This window comes from Gobio gobio (genome assembly GCF_949357685.1).
Source record: "Gobio gobio genome assembly, chromosome: 22".
Classification (NCBI taxonomy): Eukaryota; Metazoa; Chordata; class Actinopteri; order Cypriniformes; family Gobionidae; genus Gobio; species Gobio gobio.
Window position 1 is genome coordinate 18,068,752 of NC_137118.1, and position 15,561 is coordinate 18,084,312.

Below are 15,561 nucleotides of genomic sequence, written 5' to 3' on the forward strand. Positions count from 1 at the left end.
AGCCAATCGCGTGACTCTCAGAGTTAGCCACGCCCATCCGCATATATAATTAGAACCATATCATGAGTCGTCAAAAAAGACTGTCTGATAAAAATATACATCAAATAGCAGTGTTGGGTTTAGTGAATGAATTACTGTCATTTAATTACGTTTCCCTTGAGATTACTCTTATTCTTCTGATACAATTGCAGTAGTGTAGGCTATAGACTATTGAACAATGAACAATCTATAAAACAATAGTGGATTTATCATAAAAATGTAACATCTAATGAGACAATTTTGTTTTATTTATTTGAGAGGATTAAAATTGCAATTTCATGTTTGTCCTTGTATTGTATTGTAAATACAGGATTATAAGAAGCCTACTAGAATAATAATACTATATTATAATTAGGGTTGGGTAACGAAACCGTATATAACCGGTAATGTAACGGACCGAATCAGATCGCGGAGTTTCGGTGCCACCTCTATTCAAACGTGCTTTCGCGCTTTGGCTGGCGTTGAGCCAGAGACAGAAGCGCTCAGCGCTCATCACATATCCACAACTATTTAGTGTTTTCAACATGTTTATTCTAGGTTTCAGACATTTAAATACACATAAGTACTAGCGAAAATACACACTGATGTCTATGGAAGCAGCAATAACAATCCTTTCAATTATAATTTGACTACGTGTCTTATTTATATCATAAACACATTATATAGTTAACTAGTTTATATATATATATATATATATATATATATATATATATATATATATATATATATATATATATATATATATATATATATATTCCGAATTTAATGTGTTGTAAATATAATTTATTCTGAAGCAATAGTCTCACCAGTGTTCAATCAGCTTTGACATATTTAAATCTGCATATCTTTGATATTTTTACCTTTTATGAAGGGCATTTTCCCATAATCTTATTAAATAGCCTATAGGCTATGCTTCAGTTTTCATTTTATATTCTTAAATTTGATCTATAAATTAAATTAGAATAAGACACTGTAGGGCTGTTGCCAATCAAATTAAGTCATTTACACTGAAAAATGTAATGAGATTGTTTTAAATATTTTTTAATATACAAATAAGAAATGTTGGAAAGAAAACATTAAACTAAACCACCAGTAGGTGGCAGAATGTAAACGTTGTTGTTGCAGGAATATCTAAGTACCGGTAATATAACCAATATGTCATACAGCGCTATTGTGGCTGCTGTCTGTCACGTGAGAAGCATGACGCGTCGCCATGGAAATAATAAGGCGCGTTCTAAAATATTTAGTCAGATAATGGTCATATTTCTGCTAAAATAATAGCTGAAACTTGAAGCTGGGTTGTAGCATACCAATCCCTACCTACTACTTTGCTGTTATTAGTAGCTACTGTAGCTAATTGTTATTTAGTGTTACAGTTTTTTTACAATCGCTATGAACATTTTTCAATACTTTTAAATTGTCATAGCGATGGATGGTAAAAAAAACTGTAAATTAGGCCTATTATAGTTGGGTTAGGTGGCTTAGGTTCCTGAATCGTGAATTTGTTAAGTAAATTGTGTTTTGTATTTATTTATATATTTAAGTATACTTTAAACTTTTAATAAATTGTTCAATTTAAAGAATTAATTTTTTTCCCAATAAAGAGCCATTCTTTAATGTAATCCACGTCATTTTGTGGTTTTTATTTATTTTTAAGTATCGGTTCAGGCACCAGTACCGTTTTAAAAGTAGTATCGGTTTGCCACCGGTATTATAAAAAACCTAAACGACATCATGATCCAACCCTAATTATAGTAAATATAATAAGTAATCCAATACTTTTTAGAGAGAGTAAATAGTGCATCAATTGAATTACACAATTAAGTTTAAGATGTAATTAGTAGTAATTAATTACTTTTAATTGTGCATTACTGTGTAAAAAAAAGTTGAGCTAACTTTAAAAAAAAAAAGTCTTTTTAAGTTAACTCAACTAAATAAAAGACTACCTGCTACTAATTTCACAAACACAATTGTTTAATTAGTTGAGTTAACTTAACTTGATAGGTTGCCTTTTTTTGGCTCAACTTCTTTTTTTAGTTATCTTGACAATACATTTTAAGTTCAAAAGATTACCTGGTACTCAAGCAAATATCTGTAATAATTACAAAAAGAAGGTTCTGAGAAATATAGTGAGCAGTAAGATCTAATGTTTACCATGTTTAAAGTATGTAAATAATGTAGGCTAGTAATAATTTAAATTTAACAAAATAAGAAAAGGCGACTATTAATAATAATAATTTGTTAGATTTATATAGCGCTTTTCATGGAAGGGGGGAATCTCCTCAACCACCACCAATGTGCAGCATCCACCTGGATGCGACGGCAGCCATATTGCACCAGAACGCCCACCACACACCAGCTTATGGTGGAGAGGAGACAGAGTGATGAAGCCAATCAGTATATGAGGATGATTAGGAGGCCATGATGGACAGAGGCCACTGGGCAAATTTGGCCAGGATGCCGTTGTTACACCCTTACTCTTTTTCCGAAGGACATCCTGGGATTTTTAATGACCACAGAGAGTCAGGACCTCGGTTTAACGTCTCATCCAAACGATGGTGCTTATTGACAGTATAGTGTCCCCATCACTATACTGGGGTGTTATGACCCACACAGACCACAGGGTGAGCAGCACCCCCTGCTGGCCTCACTAACACCTCTCCTAAGTCAATAAAAAGATAAAAAATAAATAGTGTATTGTTACAATTTTTCAAAAAATCATAATATATTATGCATCATCACATAGCGAGAAAATGAGTTAAATGGTAGGCCTACAGAATGATCATGCAATATGAAATTATGATGCAATACTGCCATCTAGCGGTGAATGCTCCACAAATCATTTTCAATAGTAGTCGATGATATTACAGTTTTTCTCAAATGCTAAAACACAAAAACCAATCCTCTAAACCAAATGATCAGTTGTCTAAACACATTTACTAAATCTAGCCATCATTTTCCAATATCATAAACACATTTCACATAAAGACACAATTCACAAAACACAATCCTCTGTTCTCATAAATCTTAACACATTTTTCCTTGCTAAAACACAAGTTGCAAAAGAACTCTGCTCATATTCTCAAATGAAAGCTCATGTGATGCAAAATGCTTGCCACAGTCAGCAATATTTGAACACAATGAACACACCTGGCGTCATTCATTACACACAACGACTCAAAATTGAAGACACGTTGCTAATGCTGTGACCATGTATAAAAGCAAGTTCAGAGTACACAGTTTGCTGAAGATTCCAAACAAACACCATGGATGAAGGCAGAGTCAGGGGAAGAGGAATTTGAGTCAGCTAGCCATGCCAATAGCTGGCCATGGAAGAAGAAGAGCAGGCCTACAAGGGAGAGGAGGAGGCCAAGGGAGAGGAGAAGGTCCAGGAGGGAGAGCAAGACAACCTCGCACCATCATTACGGACGAGATGCGAGAATGCCACATAGAGGTGGGAGGGTTGCCATATTTACAGCGGCACAAGAAACCCTCATTGTGGATATGGTTCGTGAGAACAACCTCATCAGACTGCGGGAGATCAGAGACAAAGTCATTGCCGATAATGTCAACTTTGAGAGCATTGATGTCAGCTTGGCCACAATAGACCGAGTTCTCCGGCGCCAAAAGATGCGGATGAGCAGGTCTATAGGGTTCCCTTTGAGCGCAACTCTGCGCGACACAAAGACCTACGTTACGAGTATGTGCAAGTAAGTATACATCCATGTTCACAGTACAGTTAGTGGACATACTGTGTTGCTCAGTGGCCTATATTACTTCTGGACAATACTGTGCTACCTGATTGACTGTTGTTCTGAACACCTGTGCACTTTCACATTTTCACAGAGGATATTACAGTTGGACGCGATGGCCAGACCTCATGAGTACCTCTTCCTGGATGAGGCTGGCTTCAACCTGCAGAAACGATGGCAAAGAGGCCGTAACATCATTGGCCATCACTGAGGTTCCTGGCCAACGGTGTGGTAATATTACTCTTTGTGCGGCCATGGGTTTGGAGGGGCTTGTCCACCGGCATGCTGTCCTTGGGTCTTACAACACCCAACGTCTCCTCACCTTCCTAGAGGAGCTAAAAGGCATCCTCCTGGACCGCCAACAACACCATCCTGGGCCTGCACATCACATTTATGTGATCATTTGGGACAATGGACGCTTCCACAGAACAAACCAAATCAGAGAGTGGTTCACCACCAACAGTAACCACTTTTTAAATGTCTGTCTGCCACCCTACTCCCCTTTCCTGAACCCTATAGAGGAGTTCTTCTCATCGTGGAGATGGAAGGTTTATGACAGACAACCATACACTAGAGAGAACCTCCTAAGGGCAATGGAGCTGGCCTGTGTTGACATCCCAGTGGAGGCCTTCCAAGGATGGATTCGCCATTCCAGGGCATTTTTCCCGCGGTGCCTGGCAAGAGACAATATAGCCTGCGATGTGGATGAGGTGATGTGGCCCGATGCAGCTCAGCGACATGATGCCGCACAGTGATTGTGGTGTGTGTGTGTGGTGTGAATAAAGTAAATAAAAAAAACTTCACACCCTGATCATGTTTTGAAGAGTAACCTACTGTTGTGTGCAATAGATTCTGTTTTTGCATTGAGTTGTGTTACAGTAGTGTACATGCAGAATTTACTATAGATTTATACTCTTCATATGAAACTCACAAATCTAAATGCCTAATCCTCTGCATAGATCTAAGAAGATCCATTACTTTAAAGTTTCTAAAAATATGCATTGGCAGTTATGAAACAAAGAATCTTCTCACAAATTGAGCATTGTGTTTTCAATTGTTTTGCTGTAGTGTGTAATGATGTGTATAGTGTTTACATTTTTGAAAGCTTCGAGCTGCTCTTTTGGTGTGAAAGTTTGAGTTTTGAAGTGAGAAGGTGTGGTTGTGTTTATGTAGCTTTAGAAAAGGGTGTTGTGTTTAGACATTGGGGAACATGGAGGAAACGTTTGTGAAATGTGTTTTAGCATTTGAGAAAAACTGTATTAGTAAAAGAAAACCCCAATGAAGACGTATTAAAATAAGTCATTCTTTTGCTTTATTTTCAGCTTTGTCCTCACAAAATCGAAAGGATTTTTCAATTACAAATAAATGAGAGCGAATTTTTCCCAAAACAACATATACAATACAAATAGACACACAAGTTTTGGAGTGAAAAAGGTCCCCCAATAAATAATTATTATTTTAAGCTATTCTACACCGATCTAGGAGGAAAATCAGAGTGCTTTGCAGTTTGCACCGTGAGGCCTTTTTACACCTGACAGATTTGTATTCTGCCTTAAAAGTCATTAAATAGTCTCAACCGATACTGTTAATATTCATAATACTCATCGAATCCTTCAATACAAAATATCAATCAAATTTGTTTTTTTGGTCTATAATTTGATTATAAATTAGGTTTATTTTATAATTTGAGTACATAATGAAGTTCCCCTTTAAAACTGTCACTGTCCATTTTCACCATTTGCCACCACTAGGTGGCGCCATAACATTAAAAATCAAGGGTAACATAAAATGAATGGCAGTTCTTTGAACCGCTCGTCATATCAACTGTCAGGACAGTTGTCTAGATACATGCATTAAGGCCATTAATCGTCTTACTCATTCACAATTAAAGTTATGTACCCACATTACATTAACAGCAATAAGGCAATTTATTTCATTTAAAAAAAAAAGTTGCAACAACGCGTCTTCTCTTAATGTCATTTGTACTATAAGTATCAATAGTTTATCAGCGTAACCCATCTCGATAATACTGTGGATCATTTGTAGCAACCCAAAAAGACTTGAAGTTCCTCTGCTCCACACCCACGCTTGACTATCTTGTCTTTAGGGAATGTCTGTCTACTGCTCTGTTCCCGTGGCGTCTCTTGGTTATCTTATTGTTTGGGTTTGCATATGTGTGTGCGTCAGTCTTACTAAAACCGGCTCTTCACTGAAGGCAGTACTGTATAATTCCTTCACTTCCCCTCTCATGCATAACAAAAAATAATTCTATCACCATTTACTCGCCCTCATTTCGTTCCAAACTGAATCAGTTTTTTCCTACTGTGGAACGCAAGGAGAAATTCTGAAGAACGTACAGCTCGCTCTTTTCCATGTGATTTCCACAATGAAAGCAGAGCTTTAAAACTTCAAAAAGGCAGCAAAGTACTTATTTTGACTGGGTTGAACATGGCAATTTGAATCGATTCTCTTTTTTTTATGAACCAATATTGAGTCTTAAAGGTGCAGTGTGTAAATTTTATCGGCATCTAGTGGTGAGGTTGCGAATTACAACCGTTCACCATTCATCCCTCCCTTTCGAAGCACATAGAGAAGCTACGGTGGCTGACACAGGACAAAAATGTCATCGTCTGAGACAGCAGAGAGTGACTAGCGCTCTGTAGAGAAATTTGTCTGTTTAGGGCTACTGTAGAAACATGATGGCGCAACATGGCAATTTCACTGTAAGGGGACCCGTGGTGTAGGTAGATTGAAATCGCTCATTCTAAGGTAATAAAAACATAACGGTACATTATGTAAGGTCTTTATACACCACTGAAAACATAGTTATTTATATATATACACGTATCCTCATAAATATTACACATTGCACCTTTAAATCCAAATTTGATGCGTGAACAAAACAGCGAAAACTGCACGTTAAAGGGATAGTTCATCCTAAAATGAAAATTCTGTCATCATTTACTCACCCTAAAGGTGTCCCAAACCTGTATGAATTTCTTTCTTCTGCTGAACACAAATAATATATATATATTTTTTAAGATTATTTATAACCATACAGTTGTAGGGCACCATTGACTTTCATAGCATTTTTTTCCATACTATGGAAGTCTATGGAAGTCCATCAAGTCCATCAACTGTTTGGTCCCCGGCGTTCTTCAAAATATCTTATTTTGTGTTCAGCAGAAGAAAGAAATTCATACAGGTTTGGAACGACTTCAGGGTGAGTGAGTAAATGATGACAGAATTTTCATTTTAGGGTGAACTATCCCTTTAACTGATCTTCTCTTCGTCTTTACTACTAGCTATAGCATGAAATGCACATGAACATCAGAAAATATGTTGTAAGAAACATCCCAAAATGTATCGTGACATTAAGTCGGTGTTTCAACCGCTGAAGGACGTCAAAACAGCTTGTAAACAAACAATATCACGTAATGTTACATCAAAAAAGACATTCAATGATTAAACATGATAGTCAGCTAGAAAAATTAACTCTAGAGGAGCATTTTATTAAATATATGCACTATATTATATTTTTACTTAACCTGTTCTTCAATATTTAATGTTTGAATAAATCCGACATGAAAACAGTGTTTGACAGCCATGCCCCTACTAAAAACAAACAAAATAATAAAAACCCTCATAGAAATTGTAATGGTTTTAATGGTTATAATGTATTGGTTTTAAAGGAAACTGTAATGGTCCTCCCTGCGGTAATTTATTGCCTTCTATTGGTGGCATGTTAAAATCACTACATCCTAATGGAATATGGCTCAAAACAGGGTTGCCAATCCTAAAGCAGATAAAAAAAAAAGAGCCCAAAACGAGCCCATTGACCCTGTCCAACTATCATATGCCACACCCATACCTAAAATATATATTTATATCACTGTTCAAAATCACTTGTAGTAATAATAAATAGTCTGTTTTCATAAAGGAGCTCAAAGGCCCCTCCGTCACAACTCAAAATCTAGCATTTTTATAAAATATTATAATACACGTATTCATTCAATTACAGTTTATGCAATGTGTCAACCTTTTAACCACAGGGGGAGAAAAAAAATCAAGTAGCCCGTTTCTGCAGGAAAACTGCGAACTTGCCAACTATGCTACTGGAAACCATTTAGTAATGGCTTTAATGGTTAACAGTTGATGATTTGTAATGCGTGTAATGGTATTTGTAGTGGAAAACAGAACTTCTCTTATGGTTTCCTTTTTGTTTAGCAGGGACGTTTAAAAGTGTATATTTAAAAAAACTAATTGGAGTATTTGTATCATTAAAAGTTATTATAATTGTGTTAATAGAAAAACGGTTTGATTTTTTTTTGCCAAAATGGACATTGCTGCTTCTTTGAACATAATTTTGGACTTCATGAGGATCCCTTTTATGATGACTTTATTGTGCAGTGAAAAGAACAACTAGAACATTTTGCTTCCACGGAACGAAGAACGCCAAATGTCATGAGTGCGAGTAAAGGAGGACCGAATGTCTTCATGTGAACTATCCCTTAAAGAGCATGTATAGAAGAGGTAACATCCATCAAGCTTTTTTGGCTCCACTTCGCTGTTTCTGTTTTCGGAGGTGTGCCTCGATCTCGTGTCGGAAGAGCAGCATGCCCAGCTGGCCGTGCGAGGCCTCGTTCATGGCTTTGGACTGCATGCACATCTTGTACTGGTCCGGCGGCAACTCGTCAGCGCATCGCTTCTCATGCCACAGGTGGAAGAGGCCGCGCGACGGGGCGCGCACTACTAGTAGATTACTGTGGAGGTACTTCCTGTACAGGTGGACGTCCTCGCCGCCCCAGCCTTTAATGTCCACATCGAAACCCCCTGTAAGATTAGGATACAGTCAAAATGGGCATGAACATTATGAAATTACTTGAATAGCAAAAGATGGAATCATCAAGCAGTAGAGATGCCAGTCTTCTCAAGATACTCAAATTCTAGCTATTAAAATAATTAAAAGCAATTATTAAAACCGTTTGTTCCATTATAAGCTGCTTTTCCACTATCGGGCCAACCGGTTCTAGGAATGGCAAGGAATGATTCCACTTATATTTCCACTTGAGATTGGTATGGCACGATTGCAAACCGTTCCCGGCCCGGATTTCCCGGCAACCGTACAGGTAGAATGCGTGTAGTGATGTCACCACTCAGGATTGGTCACTTCTCTAGCTAACGGTTTCTCTGTAGCTGGCTAGGCGTGCAATTTGAGCAACGTTAACACAAATTAATAATAAAATTAATAGAAATATCTGATCATCCTCAATAACACGGTTGCTATTTACATCACATATCTGTAAACTCTTGCATTACCAAGGCAACAACCAGTGTTGGTGAACATTACTTTTTAAAGTAATACGTTACAATATTACGGAACTCCAAAAAGTAACAAATTGCGGTACTTGGTTACTTTTTGTGGAAAGTAATGCGTTATATTACTTTTAATAATAATAAAAAAAAAAAAAGTTATATTTTTGCCAAACGTAAAGGCCCTTTTACACCAAAAGTGAAACGGAAAAGCCTAGAGCTGAAGGAAATGCACATTCACGCCTGTACAGTAGAGGGCGCAGCTCCAACAAACCTTCCAGCTGTGTTGCCATTCTGGATCACAGAAGAAAAGGATGCAGGAGACGATCGTTCAACACTCAAAAGCCCCCGGAATGGTCTACTATTTACAAAGCGTGAATCTGTGCACAGCTAATATTGCACACAACCCATTGCGTTATGGATGAGGATTTGATTCAGAACTACAAACATGGATAAAGTGTTGAACTACAAACATGGCGGATGTGTGTGACTGATGGTTAAGTAGAGAGGTTTAGATAAAGGGGGTTGAGTGATTAATAAATCAACATTTAACCTGATAAAACATTTATTTAAATGGTATCCGTGTTATATTTCATCTGCAACAACAATGTGAACAACTAAAAAGATCTGTTCATTAACTTATATGAGGAGAGTTCACTGCATAAAAGACCCATGACTGGCAGAACATTGTGCTACTTGTTTTCTCTCTAGTACTGTAGGTAGGACATTAAATTAAATTAAATTAAATGTGGAGGATGTTAATTGAGATGCAGCATCTTCAGCAATAAATAAATAAAAAAAACCTAACAAAAACAAATGCATGGTTGAATTGAATCAAAGGTCAGCAGCAAAGACACTGGTTAAAAAAAGTGAGATTAAATACATAAAGTATATTTGTATTCAGTGTTGGGGAAAGTTACTTTGAAAAGTAATGCATTACAATATTGCGTTACTCCCTTAAAAAGTAACTAATTGAGTTACTTTTTAAGAAAAGTAATGCGTTACGTTACTTTTGCGTTACTTATTCTCACCTGGGCTGGGCTTGTTTTAGTTTTTTTTATAACAAAAAAAAGTTACATTTTTGTGCAACGGTAAAGACCTCTTCCTACCAAAATTGAAATAATAAGCCCCAGGCTGAGGTAAAAATGCAAATTCACGCATGAACAGTAGAGGACGCAGCTCTGCTGTGCTGCCATTCTGGATAAAGGTAGAATAGGATACAGGAGAAAAGTTTTATCAATAAAAAACAAAAATCTAGTAATTTTCATCAAAGGTCAGCAGCAAGACATTGGTAAATTAAATATAAAAGGTAGATTAAATGCATAAAAATAGTTTGTTTTATTTAACATTTAATTATTGTAGGTTTGCATTCTGAGTTTGCGTTTGACTGATTTTATTCATTTTGAGGAGTACAGAATCTTTATTGTGCAAGTGAGATAAATAAATGCTCACATTTAGTCCAGAACTACAATAACCATCATGTTTACACACAACGCCTCTGCACTTATTTTTCTCAATTTGTCTCTTCAACGAAGAGCTGTCAGTCAAATTAAATGTGAAAAATTAACTCAGATATTTTGTTGTAAATTTGAAAAGTAATGCGTTACTTTACTAGTTACTTGGAAAAAGTAATATTACGTAACTCAAGTTACTTGTAATGCGTTACCCCCAACACTGTTTGTATTGTTTCAGGTTTACATAATATTCTGTGCTTTAATTGTGTGTCGTCAGTAGATCACACGCAGAACTTTACACTCCCATCTGCGTTTTTTTTTTAAATTGCACTCATGCTAATTTGCCCTGTTTAGTAAATCTAGCCCATAGTCTAGAACTACAATAACCATCATGTTTACACAGCGCAGACAAAACCTCTGCACCTGATTTCTTTAAACATGGGGCAGGAGAGCTGCCAGTCAATACATGGTAAGACTTGGATTAAGTAACTTGCACTACTTATTTGAATAAGTAACTCATTAAGAGTAAATTATTTGAAAAAGATATTTTGTTGTAAATTTGTGAAAGTAATGCGTTACTTAACTAGTTACTTGAAAAAAGTAATCTGATTACATAACCTGCGTTACTTAATGCATTACTACAACACTGAAAAGTGATACAAATGTGTAAGTTGTTGCCAAAGAGCTCTGTTATCAGCCCCACAGTGGAAAATTAAACAATATCCGTACCGGCTGGGCCGGATCGGCAGAGAATGGAACGATTAAGAAAAGAGAACGGTTGCCCTGAAAGTGGAAAAGTGACTATAGTCTCAACATGTTCAGTATGCATGTTGTCAGGTAACCTAAAAATCTCAAATGACTTCTTAAAGGGACAGTTCATCCAAAAATGTACTCACTCTCCAGTCCATACAAACTTTTACAACTTTCTTTTTTCTGTGGAACACAAAAGATGATATTCTGAAAAATGTCTTTGACTATACCCATCCGACATTTAAACATTTATTCATGGGTGAACCAACATCGTGGATAAAGGGTTAAAATCCCAGTTAAATTTTGCGACGCTTTCTGTACAGATCTGTACTTTTGTATTTTTTTATATTGAAACAACAATTTACAACAAACATAATTGGTCCAATTCTTTTGAGTTCCACAGAAGAAATAAATGTCATTAGGTAAATGATAACAGACTTTTTGTGCAAACTATCCCTTTAAGAGAAGAAAATGGCAGTTAAAAAGAATTGTATTCTTAAGAATCTTGTCAATCAGACAGAAATAGCCTATTCCTATTTATTTAAGGCAGCAACAGCACATTTAATTTTCGCCACTGTATTGTTAATGCAGTCAGCTGCAATAATAATGCATCCGCAGAAAGAAAATGTTGCATAAACACTTTGTTTATACACATCATCTGTTAAAAGGAAGCTTGAACTTCCCTCAGGATAAACAGCGCTGTTGTCTGTTCCTGTGTTATTGTGTAGGAAAGCATGTATGTAAATGTGTATTTGTTCAGTCTGAATCTACTTTTCAACAGTAGTGTTTGATGTAGCTTATGTATTTGCTTAATTGTGCTTATGAAACAAAGTATTGACTTTCCTTAATGGAGCATATGGATTTTTGTGTTTTTGTGTCTGCTGAGATGTCCACGGTCATGTCCATGAAATGCATATACTGACTATACTAAACACTCTTCTTAAGTATTAATATCAGCCCTTGTTGTATCAGGTAATGTTGCACATGTCCACACAGGTAATCGGTTAAGTCATGAGAACTGCTTGATTCTCACAGGTGGGACCTATTGTGTTCGCCGTGATTATTATATGACAGTTCATGTAATTTACTTTTACATACTGCCTCTACATAAGTGTTTCAAGTGCTTTTTACATACAAAATGACCATAAAAAGGACGTTTACCTATATTGATGAAATCGGATCTGTATTGGCAGGTCATTCCAAAGCCAAAGTCCCTCCAAAAGCCAGTGTCTTTTTTAATGATCTGTAAAAGAATGAATCCTGATGAGTATGAACACTAATATAATCCTTTATAGTTGTCTATTACTGTCGGTTGTCTTATGTCACATTCACAGTCCAATATTATCACTTGCCAAGTGCCAAATGTGTGTAAAAATTGATTTGGTGAGTAAATAAAACTGCCGGATGCCAGTAACTATATAACAAACTCAAAGAATTCTGGTGATTTGACAATCATTTCAACAAGTGTTATTATTGTTAAAGGTGCATTATGTAATATTGATAGCTAGTGGTTGAAATTGATTGGAGTCCAAATTTAAAATATTGAAGAGAGTTGTTTCCCCTCGCCCTCCTCAGACTTGACGCTCACGCGAGTTGCCAGATTAAGGACACGTAACAGGAACGAGCGCAACTGACAACAGAGAGCGACGAGCCATCTCTCAAACGCATCTCCATGGGGCTTTTTAGAAGGATGCCGAGGCTTTTTAGGTCGGGTAGAATATCAGATCTCTGACCCAGTTCGTTTGCTGGCTTTCATGGCTACAATACTCTGTGTTTTCCACCAATTGGCAACCTTGGGTGTCGAAATACTATTGGGTAAACTGGCAGTCGGCTGAATCACACAAACCAAAACATAAACAGACATTTCGACCCCGACAGAGGTGGGTAGTAACGAATTACATTTACTTCGTTACATTTCCTTGAGTAAATTTTTTGGGTAACTTGTACTTTTAGAGTAGATTTAAAGATGGGTACTTTTACTCTTACTCAAGTAAATTTCTTGTGAAAAAACTGTACTTTTACTTAGTTACATTCGGTGGCGTTCCTCCGTTACTGTCAAATGGTAATAATTATATTATATATATTAAAATAAGTGAATATAACTTTCGCAAGTCTCGCGAAACGTTGGAGAGGCTGCTTCGCGAGAGGTTGCTACGCATCTCCCGCTTATAATTAGCGCGCGTTTAGTCGGAAGATGATGGCCGAAGCAGAGGAAGATGTGTGTGAGCTACGGGAGGCAGATTGCCCGTGGCCTCAAGTTCAGTCTATGTTTTCACTCCAAGATGTCAAAAAGAATAGTTTCATAATGCGATGAATGTTGTGTGCACCAAAACGAACTGACATCTCTCAGCATACAAGAATTCCACCCTGAAAAGAACATGTAGCGGTAAGTGTCACAATGATGCCTATATTTGAACACTATTAACGGTCATTTGGTAACTATGGGAAATTTTCCCTTATTATAATACTATTTCACACACTGTCCGAGTGTTTTCCTCATATGCGCTCTTGTGCAAGCAATGAATCGTTTGAATCCTCCAAACAACACACGTCCACGAACAAACGTTCACATCTTCACATTTACATATCCTTTTCTTCACAAAACGAAACAAATTGAATAGCCTAACGTGACGTCTTGCATTTATACACAAATCCGGACAGACACCTGTCTGAAGTGTAGAAAATACATACAAATAAAAACGGTATTGTATTTTATTCCTACCTAAAGAATAGCCTATATACTTATACAAATATAAGAACAATGTATGTTTTAAGAAGAGCTCTAGTTAGCCCAGCACACCATTAATTTACACTGTTTAACCATTAATCACACACACACACACACACACACACACACACACACACACACACACACACACACACACACACACACACACACACACACACACATATATATTATATATATAAGGTTCATTAGCTTACATTAGTTAACATGAACTAATAATGAACTGCACTTATAAAGCACTTATTTATCTTTATGTTAATTTAAACATTTACTAATGCATTATTAAAATATTGTTAACATTAGTCAATGCACTGTGAACTAACATGAATAAACCATGAATAGCTGGATTTTTATGAACTAACGTTGACAAAGATTAACTAATGCTGAACAGAGGTGTTGTTCATGGTTAGTTCATGTTAACTAATACATTAACTAATGTTAACTAATACAACCTTATTGTAAAGTGTTACAGTCTCTCCAAGCTCTCCAAGTAGCCTGAAATTCAGGGTTTTCGCTTATCAATCAGATCCAAAGTAACTAGTAACTAACTACTTGAGTAGTTTTCTCATCGAATACTTTTTTACTCTTACTCAAGTAAATATTACGCTTGTTACTTTTACTTTTACTTGAGTAAATATTTCAGTAAGTACTTGTACTTTTACTTGAGTACAGATTTTGGCTACTCTACCCACCTCTGGACCCCGAACGCACATTCAAAGTAGAGCAACTGGCTGTTTCCTAAAGCTCTGCAAACATATGGTATTTTTATGCTTTAATACGGTAAAAAAAAAATTACATACTTTAACAAACAATAAAACTAAAAATAATCAAAAGTATTTTCACTCACGGAAATAAAAATAAAAACAAAAACAAAACTAGAAAATCTAAACTAAAATACATTAATTCCCACTAGATAATAACACAAGACTGTGCAGATTTTTCTTTTGCCAATTAATTTTTTCGTTATACATGTGGCAACATAAATATGCAATTTTTTTTTGTATTAACCCATCAAAAGGAATTAATCAGGAATAAAATCATTCAGTGCTGCTTTTTTTGTTGTTGCAAAATGCAGTTAACCCTTTCCCTGCTAGTGTTTTCACTGTTGTACGGTAGGGGGCGCTATTACACATCTTCTGAAAGATTACTGATCAAAACACATGCGAAGAAGCCGCAGAAACAAGTGATATCAATCATATGCATATGTAAAATATCACGATCATCAACATTAAACATCATATAAATAAAACGGACTAATGTAACAATGAAATGTCGACCCAGGACGAGCTATAGGACTGAAGCTTTGGGGGTGTTGATGGACTCCATCTACTTCATCTGTGTTTTGATCCTCGTTCTGAATTCAATCTTGATGTAGTCTTTGACAAAAATGGGATTTTCTCTGCTTTTTGCTCAAAATGTTGCTTTTTATTAAACTTACCCATACTCCAGTGTTGATAAAAAAGGAATGCATGAAGCTTGTTTAAAAGCAGAGGGTCTGTTCTTTCTT

General features: G+C 36.3%; 1 protein-coding gene across 1 annotated transcript in view; it reads right to left on the bottom strand.

Moving 5' to 3' along the window:
- Window positions 1–5,093: 5,093 nt before the first annotated feature.
- The window catches only part of csgalnact1a (chondroitin sulfate N-acetylgalactosaminyltransferase 1a), a 65,400-nt gene continuing 54,932 nt past the window's right edge, over window positions 5,094–15,561 (bottom strand). Inside the window, exons 7-8 of the mRNA XM_079804824.1 lie at window positions 12,470–12,551; window positions 5,094–8,624 (exon numbers count right to left, since the gene is read on the bottom strand). Of these exons, the coding sequence (XP_079660950.1) occupies window positions 8,335–8,624; window positions 12,470–12,551 (372 nt within the window). The 3' untranslated portion in view covers window positions 5,094–8,334. The remainder of the gene's footprint in view (window positions 8,625–12,469; window positions 12,552–15,561) is intronic.